Source organism: Pleurodeles waltl, chromosome 4_1 (genome assembly GCF_031143425.1).
Source record: "Pleurodeles waltl isolate 20211129_DDA chromosome 4_1, aPleWal1.hap1.20221129, whole genome shotgun sequence".
Taxonomy (NCBI): Eukaryota; Metazoa; Chordata; class Amphibia; order Caudata; family Salamandridae; genus Pleurodeles; species Pleurodeles waltl.
Genome location: NC_090442.1, coordinates 193,531,785 through 193,546,492, shown reverse-complemented (window position 1 = coordinate 193,546,492; position 14,708 = coordinate 193,531,785). Strand labels below are relative to the sequence as shown.

The 14,708-nt window shown below is 42.5% G+C and overlaps 1 protein-coding gene across 1 annotated transcript in view; it reads left to right on the top strand.

The window, feature by feature from the left end:
• Positions 1 to 14,708, top strand: part of CACNA1C (calcium voltage-gated channel subunit alpha1 C) — a 1,395,795-nt gene that overhangs the window by 1,101,793 nt on the left and 279,294 nt on the right. The window contains exons 23-25 of the mRNA XM_069228081.1: positions 1,741 to 1,847; positions 6,930 to 7,017; positions 9,274 to 9,381. Coding sequence (XP_069084182.1) covers positions 1,741 to 1,847; positions 6,930 to 7,017; positions 9,274 to 9,381 — 303 coding nt within the window. The remainder of the gene's footprint in view (positions 1 to 1,740; positions 1,848 to 6,929; positions 7,018 to 9,273; positions 9,382 to 14,708) is intronic.

Below are 14,708 nucleotides of genomic sequence, written 5' to 3'. Positions count from 1 at the left end.
GCCAGTTTTATATTTTGAACCCCAGCACCAATGGCAGACTCATAATCTTTCCAGTCCTGATTTTAGGTCTCGCCTACTGTCCAAATATCTTTTGTGTATAATACCAAGATTTAAAGTGGGCGTGACTCATTAATTATCATTTGTTGGCTTTCTTATAACTACCATTTTCTTCTCGTTCAATGACTTGACTTTATGTGCTTCTCTTTTTCTTGCCACTGGAGCTTAGCTTTTTTACTATTCTTTTTATCCAATGACTTGTAGTCTTCCACAGCTGACAACGGGGAACTGCTTTTTCTTTTTGTTTCAGTTCTCCATGGGAGCGTATTTGCTTTCTCTCCCATGTGCTGTTCATCCCCCATCACCGCCCCTAAGCTCTCTGTGTTGCTCCATTTGTCAATTTCTTCCCTTGCCCTTCATGTCCTGCTTAGCTTTTATTCACATCCCCTGGCCCCACCATTGCTCCCCGCACCGCCTGATCACTGCTGATCCCTGCTGATCCCTGACACTCAGTGGCTCCCTCCGTTATTCTACTGCGCTTCTTTTTACATTTGCATATTTTTCTTTTGGTTTTCCGTAGGTTCTTGCAGATGGAATTTGCTACAAGGCTGCTCCTTTCTCTGTAAAGCGCTTATGTGCAAATTATTTTTTTTGATTTATCGCTTCAAGATGGTGGTGCTTGGTATAGGAAAGTAAAAGGAAAATTAAAAGTAAAAAGATAATGGCCAAGTCAAAGACATTAATTACAAACTCCAAGGATATATGAGCCAGATGTAAAACAAAAAATGGCTGCAAATGAGGTAGTATTTTTGGGACTAGTAAGGAATTTTACGAACCAACCTATGTTCTAATAGGTCGATTTGCAAATTTGCAAATTGTGGTGGGTCGTAATCCAGCCTACCTCATAAATATTAATGAGGTAGGTTACAAATTGCAACTCACCACAATTAGAGGCCCTCTCAAAACTGGCGGCCTGTTCAGGTCAGCAGACTACCATGTTCATAGTCACTTTTTAATAAAGTAAACATTTTTTAATGCGGCCCATTTTTTTTTTAAGGAAACGGACCTGCATTTTTAAAACAAAAGTTTCATTTTTTCACTGCCTACTCCACAGCAAACTTTTTTTTAATTCACAAAGGGGAAGGGGTAACAAAATGAATACCTTTCCTTTTGGAAATGCGTTAGCACCCCAACTTGAGAGTCTGTATTTTTTCAATGTTTTCTAATCGGATTTAGGTTACAAAACATTGAAACACATCACACCGATTCTGTATTTGGAAGGGCCGCCTTCCAAATGCCAATTCAGTTTGGGGTGAAGAGCCCATTTTAGGAGACAGTAAAGGTTTTCAAATCCTAAAATGGAAATAATACATTCCAAAAAGCATTTTACTGGTTGCAAGCACAGAATCAGAGTGGCTGCAACTATTAAAATGCTTAGTGCATCTGGCCCATTGTTCCTTAGTTAATGTTCCCCCCTTTCTCCATGTACCTCCACATCCCATCAAACTATACGTCCAAGTCTGATATTTCAAAGCTCCAGTAGAGCTGGTACAGTGAATGTCGCCTTGAAGACTAGCCAAAACTGGCACAGAGGGATGACTTTGTGTAATTTCATAGGTGTTCTGTAGCTTCTGACAGTATGTACTTGGAACAGGTCTATAAAGGTTAACCTGCAGGGCTAGTTTTCTTTCAGGCCACCAATAACCCAACATTTTCATTTGTTTTCCTGTGTACCTGATACAGATGACGGCTTATGGGGCTTTTCTCCACAAGGGTTCCTTCTGCAGAAATTACTTTAACATCCTGGACCTGCTGGTGGTCGGCGTCTCCCTCATCTCCTTTGGTATACAGTAAGTCGACAATTGTATCTTGGGCTGTCTAATGGAGGGCACGAGGAGAAACCGAGATTTACCTATGGAAACTGGACGCTTACATTTGTGAGACAGGGGAAACTCCAACTATAACTCTACTGTCCAGTCCTTTCAGACCTTCACATTCATTTATCCCTTTAATTCACAAATTAAATCGCAGTCATTCATATTTTTTCTTTCATCTTGCCATTTAACTCATGAGAAATTTGTGAAACATCAAACTTAACTCTCTTTTATCTTTTCCACCTAATTATTCATGCAATGTTTTCACTGGCAACTTGTATAGCGTTCTTTGCATGAGTTTCTGCTCTAGACAACCGGTGCTGGAGATGGGAATATAAAAGTGTAGGCACTCACTATTCCAGAGTACATGTCTGCTATTCAAAAGTGCAGGTACTTTCCTATTGAAAATATTGCACCCCTGCTCAAAAACTGCAGGTACTCTCCCTTTCAAGTTCAAGAAGTGCAGGTATTGAGAACCTGTGAGTACCTGCCCACTTAAAGCACTGCAGACAACCAGTGCTTAATTGGAGAAATAATAAGTGCCAGTGCCCAAGACTCTGCTCAGACAGAAGCCCGCAGCCACTCATAATAAACATTGGCACGTGAATGGGTAAGCTGCGTAGTCCTGGCCTACCCTCAGGATTCTTTAATCAACTATGAGACGCTCCCTGCCACTTTGTCACTACTGCTTTGTCCATTTCTGTCAGTTTTTCTATCTTTCTCTTCCTCTTTCTTTCTGCTGTGTTTGTTTTTTCCTCTCTTGCTTTCAGTCAATATTTGATGAGGAAAAATGAGTCCTGGTCCACAAAAATGAGTGCCGGTGTGCTCCACCTGCTCAAATTAAGCACTGCAGACAACCCTATTACAATAACTACACTATCAACATCCTGTATCCCTTTTAGGGGCAAGAAAATCTTGTGTGTTTATTAAACAGGACACCATATGGTTGAGAAAAATACAAATGTATTTTTCTGACTTACCAACTTCAAAAAGTCGCCATGTATTTATAGCACACGCCGGGGGGAGTACCTGCTCCCAACAGCAAAAAGGTCTGTTCAAGTGCTTCGAAAAAAGTTATTTAAGACGAGGTCTATCCCTCAGGAGTGACTACAGGATTAAAGGAGACCACTTTTGCAGGTCTATCCCACTTGGGGAAGGGTTAAGGCTGGTGGACTAGTAGTACGTAAAGCGGGATGCAGGTTAGCTGTGGCACTCACCTCAGAGCCGGGGTATGCATAAGTAATTATTATTCATTTTGAATGCATTAACCAATGACCAGCATGCACATCTCTCGAGTAAATAGCCGAACAGCGAGTCATATAAAAAGCAAATCTCCATAGGGAACAAATGGGTAAATCCTGCAAAAGCAACAATATCTGCTACAAGAGATCTGAGGTAAGCTGTGACATTCCTGCAAGCCTAACACGAAGTGACCTGTCCCTAGCTTAACAAACTTCCTGTGGTTACATGCAGGGCCAGCTTTAGGGTGGTGCGAGCGGTGCAGCTGCACCAGGTGTTGACCTGGATAGCGGGTGGTTACCTCAGGGGGGGCTGTGTTTAGCAATAACTTATGAAACTTGCGATTTAAAGGCACCTGCTGAAAAGTTCCTTGTGCGTTCAGCCTCCAGGAAGCAATTAAAATGTCAAGATACCTCTTCTGATTAATGTTCCTGCTAGGGAGAGAGATGGGATTTTTATCTAGCGGCATCTTCGATTCGCCATAAAGTAGCATAGAGGGTTAATATGCCTGCTGCAAAGAACAGAACTATATTTTCTGTGGATAGGTGAGTCGATTAGCAAAGCCAGCTTTTACAGGGGGCTATGAAGAGATGAGGAGCACATTTGCCTGGTGGTAGTGAGACAATCTGAGGAGGTGGTCATGGGGTGGGGTGCCCAAAAAAGACTGTCGCACAGGGCACCACCAGCGCTAAAGCCAGCCCTGGATACATGATAGCTTATCAGAGTGTGATGCGGCCCCCTGCAGTGCTTTCAGTACGCACAACTTCTTCGCTGAAAAGCCTTAATTGATAAGGTGCAGTGGGTTGACGTCACCACGACTAGAAAGCAAAGGCCTCCACTTGAACAGTGCACAATTAGGCTACAGTGATAAGGACGACTTGGTTATCCTTTTCCTCTCTGTATGTCTGCTGCAGCTTGTATTCACCCTGGGCTACATTTAGGAGTCAGACACCTTACTTTATCATAACTGGAAGTATTTGCCATAAACATTAAATCATAGGCTGATTAGAACACTTACTTGAATGCTCTTTAGGTTTCTACTTCGCCTAAATTCTGTCTCTACCTGCAAGTTAAGGGCCTGAGATCTGAGTCATATGCCCCTGATGATCTCAATCCATACCAAAAACAATTTAGCCTCTCAAAAGAATGACTCTTACATTTGTATGTGAACTCAGGTTCAGCAGCGTAAGGTTGGGAACCAATAGACCAGCTTCTGGAAGTTCAAGTGCCTGATTCACAAAGGTAAACTTATAGTTTTGTGCAAGTGTACTATTTTTTGCTATTCACAATCTTCGAGTTTAATTTTACTAATAGTAATTTTACGACTGCAGATTCCCCACATAAAAAGATAGGGGCGGTCCTATCTTTTTATATTCTGAGGCTCCATAGTCATAAAATTACTATTATTAAGATTCACCTCTCAGTATGTGAATACTAATAAACAGTAAACACACACAGAAGTGTAAGTTTACCTTTGTGAACCAGGCCCCATGTCACTTTCGAGTGTCTGCTTATATAAATACCAACTATATATCTCCAGCCAGTGTCAAGGGTTATGTCAACTCTTTCTCATGTTGGCCTTCTCTAGGCTTTCAATCCACTCTAAAGCAGCAACAGTTTGCTAAACATGTTTCCTATTAAATATGGACTGGGCTCAGCAAAGCAGAGGCACGTCCGAAGATATGTAGCAATAAGAATTCCCATGTCATCCCCAAAAGAGGGGACTGCAGAAGACTACAGTCCTTCCTAAATGCTGTGCCACAAGGATAACAAGGCTGAGGAATGTTGTTCGGAACAGGAAGCTTTCACAGGTACACCAGTAACCGGCAATGTTAAGAGTGAAACTCAAAGCTCTTTGTGCCGAGTGAAAATTTCTCCAAGAAGATGGTGGTAGACACTTGTCCTATGTGATCATTTTCAAGAAAGCTGCTTTGGAAGTATCCAAAGCAGAATGATTATTATTTGTAAACTTCAGACAATCCCAGCTTAAAGGCACAGCAAACAACAAGAAAGACATAAAACAATATGGCATTGTCATAAAAAAGTGGATAGCTAAAATAGAGGGCACATATAAAATAAACAGAAAAAAGACAGCAAAAGTTAAATTAACCAAAAGGAAAGCCACACAGAAAACTTGACGAAGAATTTTAAAAGTACAGCAGTTGTAGTTTATGGTCTTCTTTGCAGTTTAAGAAAGTGTTGCCTTAATATTTGGTTAAAAGTTACAAAGTTATTATCTAGTTTCAGGCTTTTGAGGAGATTTTTCCTGAGCTTTTCTCCAGCCAGATGCACTAACATTAAAAATACTGATTTCCTAATTGCGATTTTCTGTGAATCGTAATTAGGAAATCGCTATTCCTAAGGTGTGAATCTTTTATTTGTGAAAAAGCAAAACCAAGTGCATCACAAATCAACATACTTCATGAATATTAATGAGGTAGGTCACAGTTTGCAACCGATTAACAATGTTAACCATCATTGTGATGGTGTCCTGCTGGGTTCAGCAGAACACCATGTCTGTGATTACCTTTAAATAAAGCAATCTTTTTGTCATTGAAGTGCAGCCTATTTTCCTTAAAGGTACAGATTTCTGACTCACTACACAGCTACATAGAACAAACAGATTAGCCCATCATCAAGTTGGGTAACAGGTAGACTTGGTGTCAACATCACCTGAAAATGGAAGGCATGTTAAATATGCAGTGAAGTGTAAAGTCATTATTATAGGACCCCAAAGCCCTATGTCCTCTTTAGCCTTCAGTCTGCTTTACCTTGTCTGACTTACTCTGGAGACATCTGTGGGAGGCGAACGTACTCTGGATGAGCTTGAGGAGGCACCATTGGAGTTCCTTAAGAGTGTGTTGACTATGCATGATCTAGGATTTATTTTCTTTCTTTCTTTTATAATTAACATATTTATCTATATTGCTCGTACAACGCATAACGAACCATGGGCCAGATGATGAAAGACCATTTCCGGTCACAACCCCTAAGATTAGCAAAATGGCACGGTTTGCAACCGCCAAAGAGACGATTGCAGCATACAAAAGTTGTTGTATGATTTGGAAAAGTCCTTCCAACTCATAAAATGGCAATTGCAACACTTTTATAAAAACTGTGACTTGAATGGGTTATGGAAGGCGTGCTCCCTTCTTATTTGTGATTTAGAAAGCTATGTATCAATGGTTTGTGAACAGAATTGCAGTCACAAGACATTGGCTTGTTACTGACCCCTGAGTTCCGATGGTAACTAATTGCAAAGTAAAAGCTGCCCCAAGATTCACTGCTGCTCCCCCAATGTATTCCCAAACAGGAAACTGTACGTGTCCCTTTATAGATTTGCCTCCATCCTTGCATTAACAGCCAATCACAGGGGGTCACAAACTGCAATCTGCCTATTTAATACTCATTAGTTTGGTCTTTTTTGCAGCCCCCTCAGAATGGACAATTTGCAATGTGAACGGTTAGTACATTGGTCACATCACAAATATGCATTCCCACTCTCAAACCAGTGTGAATGCAAATTGGGCATCCCTGATTTACAAACTGGAATAGTTCGTCTGGCCCTATACCTTCTCATTGTGCACCGCTCTAAAATTAGTGCACCGGGTATTTCAAATGTAAGATGTCATCCATGGATGCGTGCTAGTACCATTATCTACCAAGTCTATACTTGTTCTGCCACAAGACGTATCTGTGGGAGTGAACCTAGTGGCACAAAATTCTGACAGAGGGACCAGACTCACAGCGAGTCCTGGCGTATGAGACGTGTGCCCTCAAAACCCGTGGCGGATAGTAAAGCACTCTTTGTCTTTCCAGGTCCAGTGCTATCAACGTTGTGAAGATTCTGCGTGTGCTGCGTGTCCTGAGACCTCTCCGGGCTATCAACAGAGCTAAAGGACTGAAGGTCAGTGCATCAAGCGTGTGTCCGTGCTGGGAGGGATGCTAATCCTAGTGGAACCCCGACTGCAGACACTGTTGGCAGTACTGCATGCCCCTGGGCACAGCTACCCACACCGGAATCCATTAGGGATGGGGGTGTCACACCCAGAGACCCCCCAATCCCTGGAGCTACGCCCGTGAGGAAGAGAGAGAGTAGGAGGTGGATATAGAGGGGGGCTGTGGTGGCCTAGAGATGAGAAGCTTAGAAGTAGCATATCTTGTGATCCGTGGAGCAGCGGAGCTGTGGAAGAAGTAAGGAGGGTACATCTTCAGGGACAACACTGCCAGGGCTCGAGGGGCACTGCACCACTTTTATGTTTACTGGTTTCCATTTTGAGGCAACAACAAGAACAGTATTAATAACACTTCAGAAAAAGAAATGTCAAGGGTCAAACAAGCGTATCTATTCCACTACACATCAAAGGGGAGACATCTGAACTAAATGGAAAATGTTATTGAAAGTTACCTTAAAGCCGAAACAACTACTGATATCACTCCTGCATATTAAAACAAATCGTATTTATTGCAGTCTTTTGTTGAAGTGACATTAAATTTAATTACCAGCGGTGTTAAAGTGAGAATGGTATCTCACTCACCATCACATTTCTGAAGACATAAATTGTTTCAGAGGTGCCATCCATCTGGTGCCAGATGTAGGATAGCCAGTGAGAGAATCGTTAGAAACAACACATGACAAATAATTTCAACCACCGGGGCTCTAAGTATGACTGCACCTGAGGGTTATGCCATAAATGTCGCAGTCAGTTAAATTCAATACCCCATGGTTTGGAATTTTCTGGGTGCAAAATGTATCTCCGGTTTCAAGTTTGCTCATTGTAAAATGGAATACCATAAAGAACTGAGTACTTTCCACAAGAAAATCCTCATGGCCCGGTATTTACAGGGCCTTTTTTCCACCTTCATTGGTGATGGAGGATGATGGTGGGCTGACTGGCGCACGTGGCATGTTTCTTCCCTCTCCATCTTAGGACATGTAGATATAGAGGGCTGATCTACAGTCGCCTCTAAGTGGAGTGGCAGGAAATACCGCCTGGAAGCAGCGGCTTATGAAGATGTGGGGAGGAGTGATCAGACCTGCAGCGATCACCCACCCTAGCCTTCCTCTCTGTAGAACAACAGGTTAGGAGGAACCGTGCACAAAGTTTTGTGAATCCAGTAACAACCTGCTACGCTGCAAATCACTGGGACTTGTTTCCTCAGAGCTGTCGTGTTTAATGAACTACTGATTGGCTGGTTCTTTTCAAGCCAATTAGAATCACAATGACTTATTCTATATGTGAAGGTAAAATAAAAACATTTTGGGAATTGTTTGAGAATTAGACATGTCAAAAACTTCAATATTAACCGCTAAATAAGCAGCTTAAGTTATTATTGTTGTAATTAGCAGCATTAATAATAACTGTAGTGTTTTTGTTGCTATTAATATTGTTATTATTATTGCTATTATTTTCATTAACATTATTACTACTAATATTCCACTAAGTCCTTTCAGCTGAGGAACTGTTCTTCCGTCTACTAGTGCTCATCTGTCAGACTTTTTTGTGTTCTGGGTCTGCCCTGATGTTACTAACATACTTGGTGATATCTGATGTAATAAAATCAGTAATTTCATCAATAATGACACTGTTGATGGCATGCGCGATATTGGCAATTACCTTATGTACTTTATCATCAGCGGACTCATTAACAATGCATTGTAGTAGGGGAGGCTGAAGTTGTTGGGCTTACTCAACTGCTGCGTTTAATATACACTGCAAACTGTGATTTAACCTCTGTGTAACTTTACCCAATGTTTCCTTTAAATGAAGAGTGTCTGAGGAAATATGTGTGTGTTCTTCGACTAATAAATCTAGCTCCATATGCTGGTATTTACATAGCATCTGCTATGTGCAGCTGCAATAACTCGTAGCTGAGAGAGATGCTTCAGCTCTATACACTCAAGGCAGGTGGTGTTCCGCTTGTCATAAGATGCAACACTTATTTCTTATGAACCCAGCATTATACTAAACATCTTGCATGGCTTGGCCCTATCTCTCTAGCCAAATTATTTTTTGTCAGACTTGCTTGGATTAAAAAAGTGTGTTTCATGCGGATATGCCCTAATTCTATCCGTGTCCCGTAAGCCATCCAAAATCCAGATTCTCCTCCCACCTGTGGGTCTTTACCACATTGACTTGATCTACTTTCTTCCATCTTACAGCACGTGGTGCAGTGCGTCTTTGTCGCCATCCGCACCATCGGGAACATTGTGATCGTCACTACCTTGTTGCAGTTCATGTTCGCCTGCATTGGGGTCCAGCTCTTCAAGGTAAGCCGCGCAGGTTGGACCCATTCAATGGGTCAATAGTTGGATCAGCTGGACCTGGCAGTGGTACAAACCTTCAAATGTTTGTGATGAGTCAAGAGTCCTAAGTATATTCAAGTTGCCTCCGGGTTGAAGTTTTGTGCTAAAATGGTATACTCAATGCAGTCTTACAACTACAAACACAAGCAAAGGAGCTAAACACTGTGGCGTGTGTTCACACCGCATGCTCAGCACTACAGTGGCACAGTTGTCCTTGCAAGTGTTTCTTGCTGTTCAGCATATCCACTCCTTAGTTTGATTATAGCAGTCAATGACAATTATAATTTAAAACAAGATGTGGCTTAGTTCTGTTTCAGCTGTGGTACAATGATTCACCCTTTCTCAACTATCACCTCATTCCCGACCATTTACAGTGCAGGAAGGCATATCCTGGAGTACAGCAGCCTAAAGTGTTTTGGAGATGCATATCTACTGAAGCACCTTTCAGCTGTGAGGCATCACATACTATTTAAAGTGCCTGGGAAGGAGACAGCATTCCAAGACTGAGCCTGGATTCCGGATTAATTCTCCAAGTGTGCCACTGTTGCACTGTCCTTCTAGTGCCATAAACTGCCCACAATACGTTTTACCAATACTTGTGGGACGCCTAACCCAGGAGGCAAATAAGATAGGACAGGTCTATGTCTGACACCACCAACGACTACTTTTTACAAGGTATAATGAACACCTAGGACACTCATGACCCCACATTCTGTGTTCAATTACAGTGAAGATGAATGCTTGCCTGCAGTTAGTCATCCTGGTAAAATTAATATTTATCCTTTTACATTAAAGTTGCTTACTTAATGCTTTGTAAATCATACATCTGCGCTCACACCGCCGTTTCACGATGCTAATAGCATGCATTCTTTTAGAAAATGTTTATTCATTTATTTATTTAGTAGGATGCCCTCAGGGTCTTGGGGTGTGTGGTTAGGAAACAGATTGGATACTGGATAAACATTCAATGGAATGGGATGAAGGATGCTTATAATAAAGGCCTCGTATATTATTCTTGCTTCTGTTATTAAGGAGATGATTCACATCAAGGTCCAGACCTATTTGTTGTCATTGCATATGTCAATTGCTAGAAGCCTTTCTTTTAAATGCCCAGATGACAGTGCTGTATCCACCCTGAACTGGACGCAGGACACTCAGAAACTGTGGTCTGCCCCTTTCTTGTGTCCATGGGACTTGCTGATAGCCTGTGCCGACATGCTCTAGGTGTTAATTTATTTTTCCTTAGTGTTTGTCTACAAAATGTACATGGGAACCCTATTCTTAAAATAACTGAATTGAAGACAACTGGGTGATCACTGTTTTTGACTACAGCAAATGCCAGATCCTGCCGCAATATTGTTCTCTCAATTTCAGTAGGTGACCCATGACCATAGGGTGACAAGCAATCCTCAAGACATAAAAGCGAAATTCACGATGACTGATGGATTAATCCAATTAAATCTGTTGATTATGGGAGCATCATTGAAATGGTGGCTTATCTCTTCCCAGACTCAACAGTAGCCATTGTCACTGACAGTGGTCACTGCAGCCGGAGCACGCCTATTCCTGTGTCAGGCTCCTTCGGAAACAAGCAAATAAACACACACAGACACACACACAAACACCCTCACATTATTAGGTTTTGAGTCAAATTTTCCTTCCGTAGCCACACAATTAAACTCTTAACCCCTTCGCTGCCAGGCCTTTTCCCCTCCTGTGCCAAGCCTTTTACTGGCTATTTGGGGCACTTTGCGCTTAGTCCCTCATAACCTTTTGTCCACATAAGCTACCCACGACAAATTTACGTCCTTTTTTCCCAACATCCTGGGGATTCTAGATGTGCCCAGGGTTTGTTAGTTCCCCTGTTGGAGACCCAGAAATTAGCCAAAATACAGCTAAAATGACATTTTTTTGCAAAAAACTGGAAAAAAGTGCTGCAGAAGAAAGCATGTGTTTTTTTTTCTCTCCCGAAAATGGCATCAAGAAAGGGTTTGCTGTGCTACAATCACCATCTTCCCAGTTTCAGGCACAGGCAGACTTGAATCAGAAAGCCACATTTTTCAATACACTTTTGGCAATTTACTAGGAATACCCCGTTTTAACTATTTTTTGTGCTTTTAACCGCCTTCCAGTTAGTGATACAAATGGGTGTGAAACCAATGCTGGATCCCGGACAGCTAAACATTTCTGAAAAGTAGACAAAATTCTGAATTCAGCAAGGGGTCATTTGTGTAGATCCTACAAGGTTTTCCTACAGAAAATAACAGCTGAAATTAAAAAGATATTGAAGTTGAGGTGAAAAAAACAGCCATGGCCTGGACTCTTCTGGTTGCAGGGATATTTAGGGCTTGTAGGTTCATCAAGAACCCTAGCTACGCAGAGCCAATAAAGGAGTTGCACCTTGCAACGGGTTTTCATTGTATACTGGGTATACAGCAATTCATTTGGTGAAATATAAAGAGTGAAAAATAGGTATCAAGGAAACCTTTATATTTCCAAAATGGGCACAAGATAAGGTGTAGAGAAGCAGTGGTTATTTGTACATCTCTGAATTCCGGGGTCCTCATACTAGCATGTGAATTACAGGGCATTTCTCAAATAGTCGTCTTTTTTACACATTGTCTTACATTTGGAAGGAAAAAATGTAGAGAAAGACAAGGGGCAATAAGACTTGTTCTTCCATTCTGTGTTCCCCCAAGTCTCCTGATAAAAATGGTACCTCACTTGTGTGGGTAGGCCTAATGCCCGTGACAGGAAACGCAACATGGACATATTACATTTTTACATTGAAATCTGACGTGTTTTTTGGAAAGTGCCTAGTTGTGGATTTTGCCTCTAGCTCAGCCGGCACCTAGGAAAACCTACCAAACCTGTGCATTTTTCAACACTAGACACCTGGGGAATCCAGGGTGGGATTACTTGTGGGGCTCTCACCAGGTTCTGTTACCCAGAATCATTTGCAAACCTCAAAATTTGGCCCAAAAAACTATTTTTCCTTACATTTCGGTGATAGAAAGTTCTGGAATCTAAGAGGAGCCAATATATCTTTCCACCCAGCAATCCCCCAAAATCTCCTGATAAAAATGGTACCTTACTTGTGTGGGTAGGCCTACTGCCTGCGACAGGAAATGCCCCAAAACACAACGTGGACACATCACATAGTCCCACGGAAAACTGACCTGTTTTTTGCAAGTGCCTAGCTCTGGATTTTGGCTTCTAGCTCAGCCGGCACCCAGGGAAAACCTAGCAAACCTATAAATTTTTTAAAACTAGGCATCTAGGGGAAGTCAGAACGGGGTGACTTGTGGGACCCTCACCAGGTTCTATTACCCAGAATCCTTTGCAAGCCTCAAAATTTGGCACAAAAAACACTTTTTCCTCATATTTCAGTGATGAAAGTTCTGGAATCTGAGGGGAGCCACAAACTTCCTTCTGCCCAGCGTTCCCCCAGGTCTCCTGATAAAAATGGTACCTCACTTGTGTGGGTGGCCTAGGTACCTGCGACAGAAGAAGGCCAAGGAGTCCAAGGGGAAAATAAGTATTTTGGTTTGGCAGCTAATGCCAACATTGCCACATCAAAACCGGGTGTAATGGTTGGCCCTTTCCAGAAGCAACTCTGTCAGTCCGGAGAGACAAACAGAAGGAAGCCTATTAGAAAGTGGTACCAAAAGGCATGATAATACAAAAGATTTAATGCATAAAAAGGCTGGAGGCATAAAAACTTGTGTAAGCCTTTTAACTCAAATCAAATGTCTTTAGTATTGTAGGTTCTTGTCTGAAGCAGTAGAGTTGTAACACGATAATCAGACTCATCCGAACTCCACTGATAGACCAATAAACATTCTTGGTTTCCAAGATTGCACAGAATAGGTAGAAAGACCAGGGGAACATTGTAATGCAGAGGTTGCCATGTCTTGAACTGGAACAGCAGCTTTGGACTGAAAGACACAAGCTGAAATGTAAGGCTGATCTTGGAGTATGCGATGACTCTTAGGGGAAATTTAGAAGGATTTGTGATTTCATGAACCATAAATGGCGGATGTTCTATACACTTCTAAGAAGCCCAGCCTGCCTAGCAGCCTTTATGATTATTTCTGTAGTCATGTTATCATTAGGAAATGCTTTGGTGAAGAACAGCTACACCCCGTGTCTGGAGTCTATATTCACAGAAAGACCACTTTCCGCAGTCGCACTCAGTTTCACCAGGACCACAAGGGTAGGCTCCAGAGAACCTGCTCTCTCTGCCGCTGGAAGGAACAAGGCTCAGAAAAGCAGCATGAGAACAACATGTAAGTAAAGAGTATTCTGTTAGAGTGGTCATCCCAAGTCTGCATGCATGTGAATGTCACCATAATGGGCATTTTGAGACCAGGTGAAAATGCAGAAAGCTGCACTAGAGTTAGGTGAAGAGCAGGCTCGAAAAGAGCGTGCAATGGTACCACAAACACAAAATAAGAGAACCAAGATGGCACCTAATACCCCTGGGCATTAAACGAAAACTCACAAAACATTCTAACTGCTACCTTCGAACCAGGCTCAGACTTCAGCAGACTGTAACCAAGTGATCAATGCTCTGTATCTGTTACACAACTGGACTGAACGCGATCTGGAGACAAAATCCATGGGCAGTGTTTGGTATGGGGAACATCCTTTTTTACGACTTTTTTTTTCCGAAAGTCATGGTTAACGAAAGCGCAACAATGCTTTTTTTAACCACGTCTACGTTTTTTTGTACCTTAACTACGTATGTTCTGAACAACGAACATGCGTGGTTAAGGTACAAAGAAGTGAGTTGGTGAAGTTAAGTGGTGGGTTTAGGATTTGGGGAGGGGGTGGGGGTGGGGGGTCAGGGGGTTTTAGGTTTTGGGGTGGAGTTGGGGGGATGGGGCGTTTTTGGTTTTGGGGAGTGGGTGGGGGGGTCAGGGGGTTTTAGGTTTTAGGGTGGGGTTGGGGGGGGTGGGGCGTTTTTGGTTTTGGGGAGTGGGTGGGGGTCAGGGGGTTTTAGGTTTTGAGGTGGGGTTGGGGGGGTGGGGCGTTTTTGGTTTTGGGGAGTGGGTGGGGGGGTCAGAGGGTTTTAGGTTTTGGGGTGGGGTTGGGGGGTGGGGCATTTTTGGTTTTGGGGAGTGGGTGGACACATTCATTTGTTTTGTTCTGTTTTTAAGGCTCAGAGAGATCAAGGCCCTCAATACGACTTTGGCGGCCTTTTGCAAGACCGCCGAAACAGCTGCCGCCAACAGACCGCAAGTGTTGGCAGTCCAAAGACCACCATATTTGGACTTACATCAGACTAC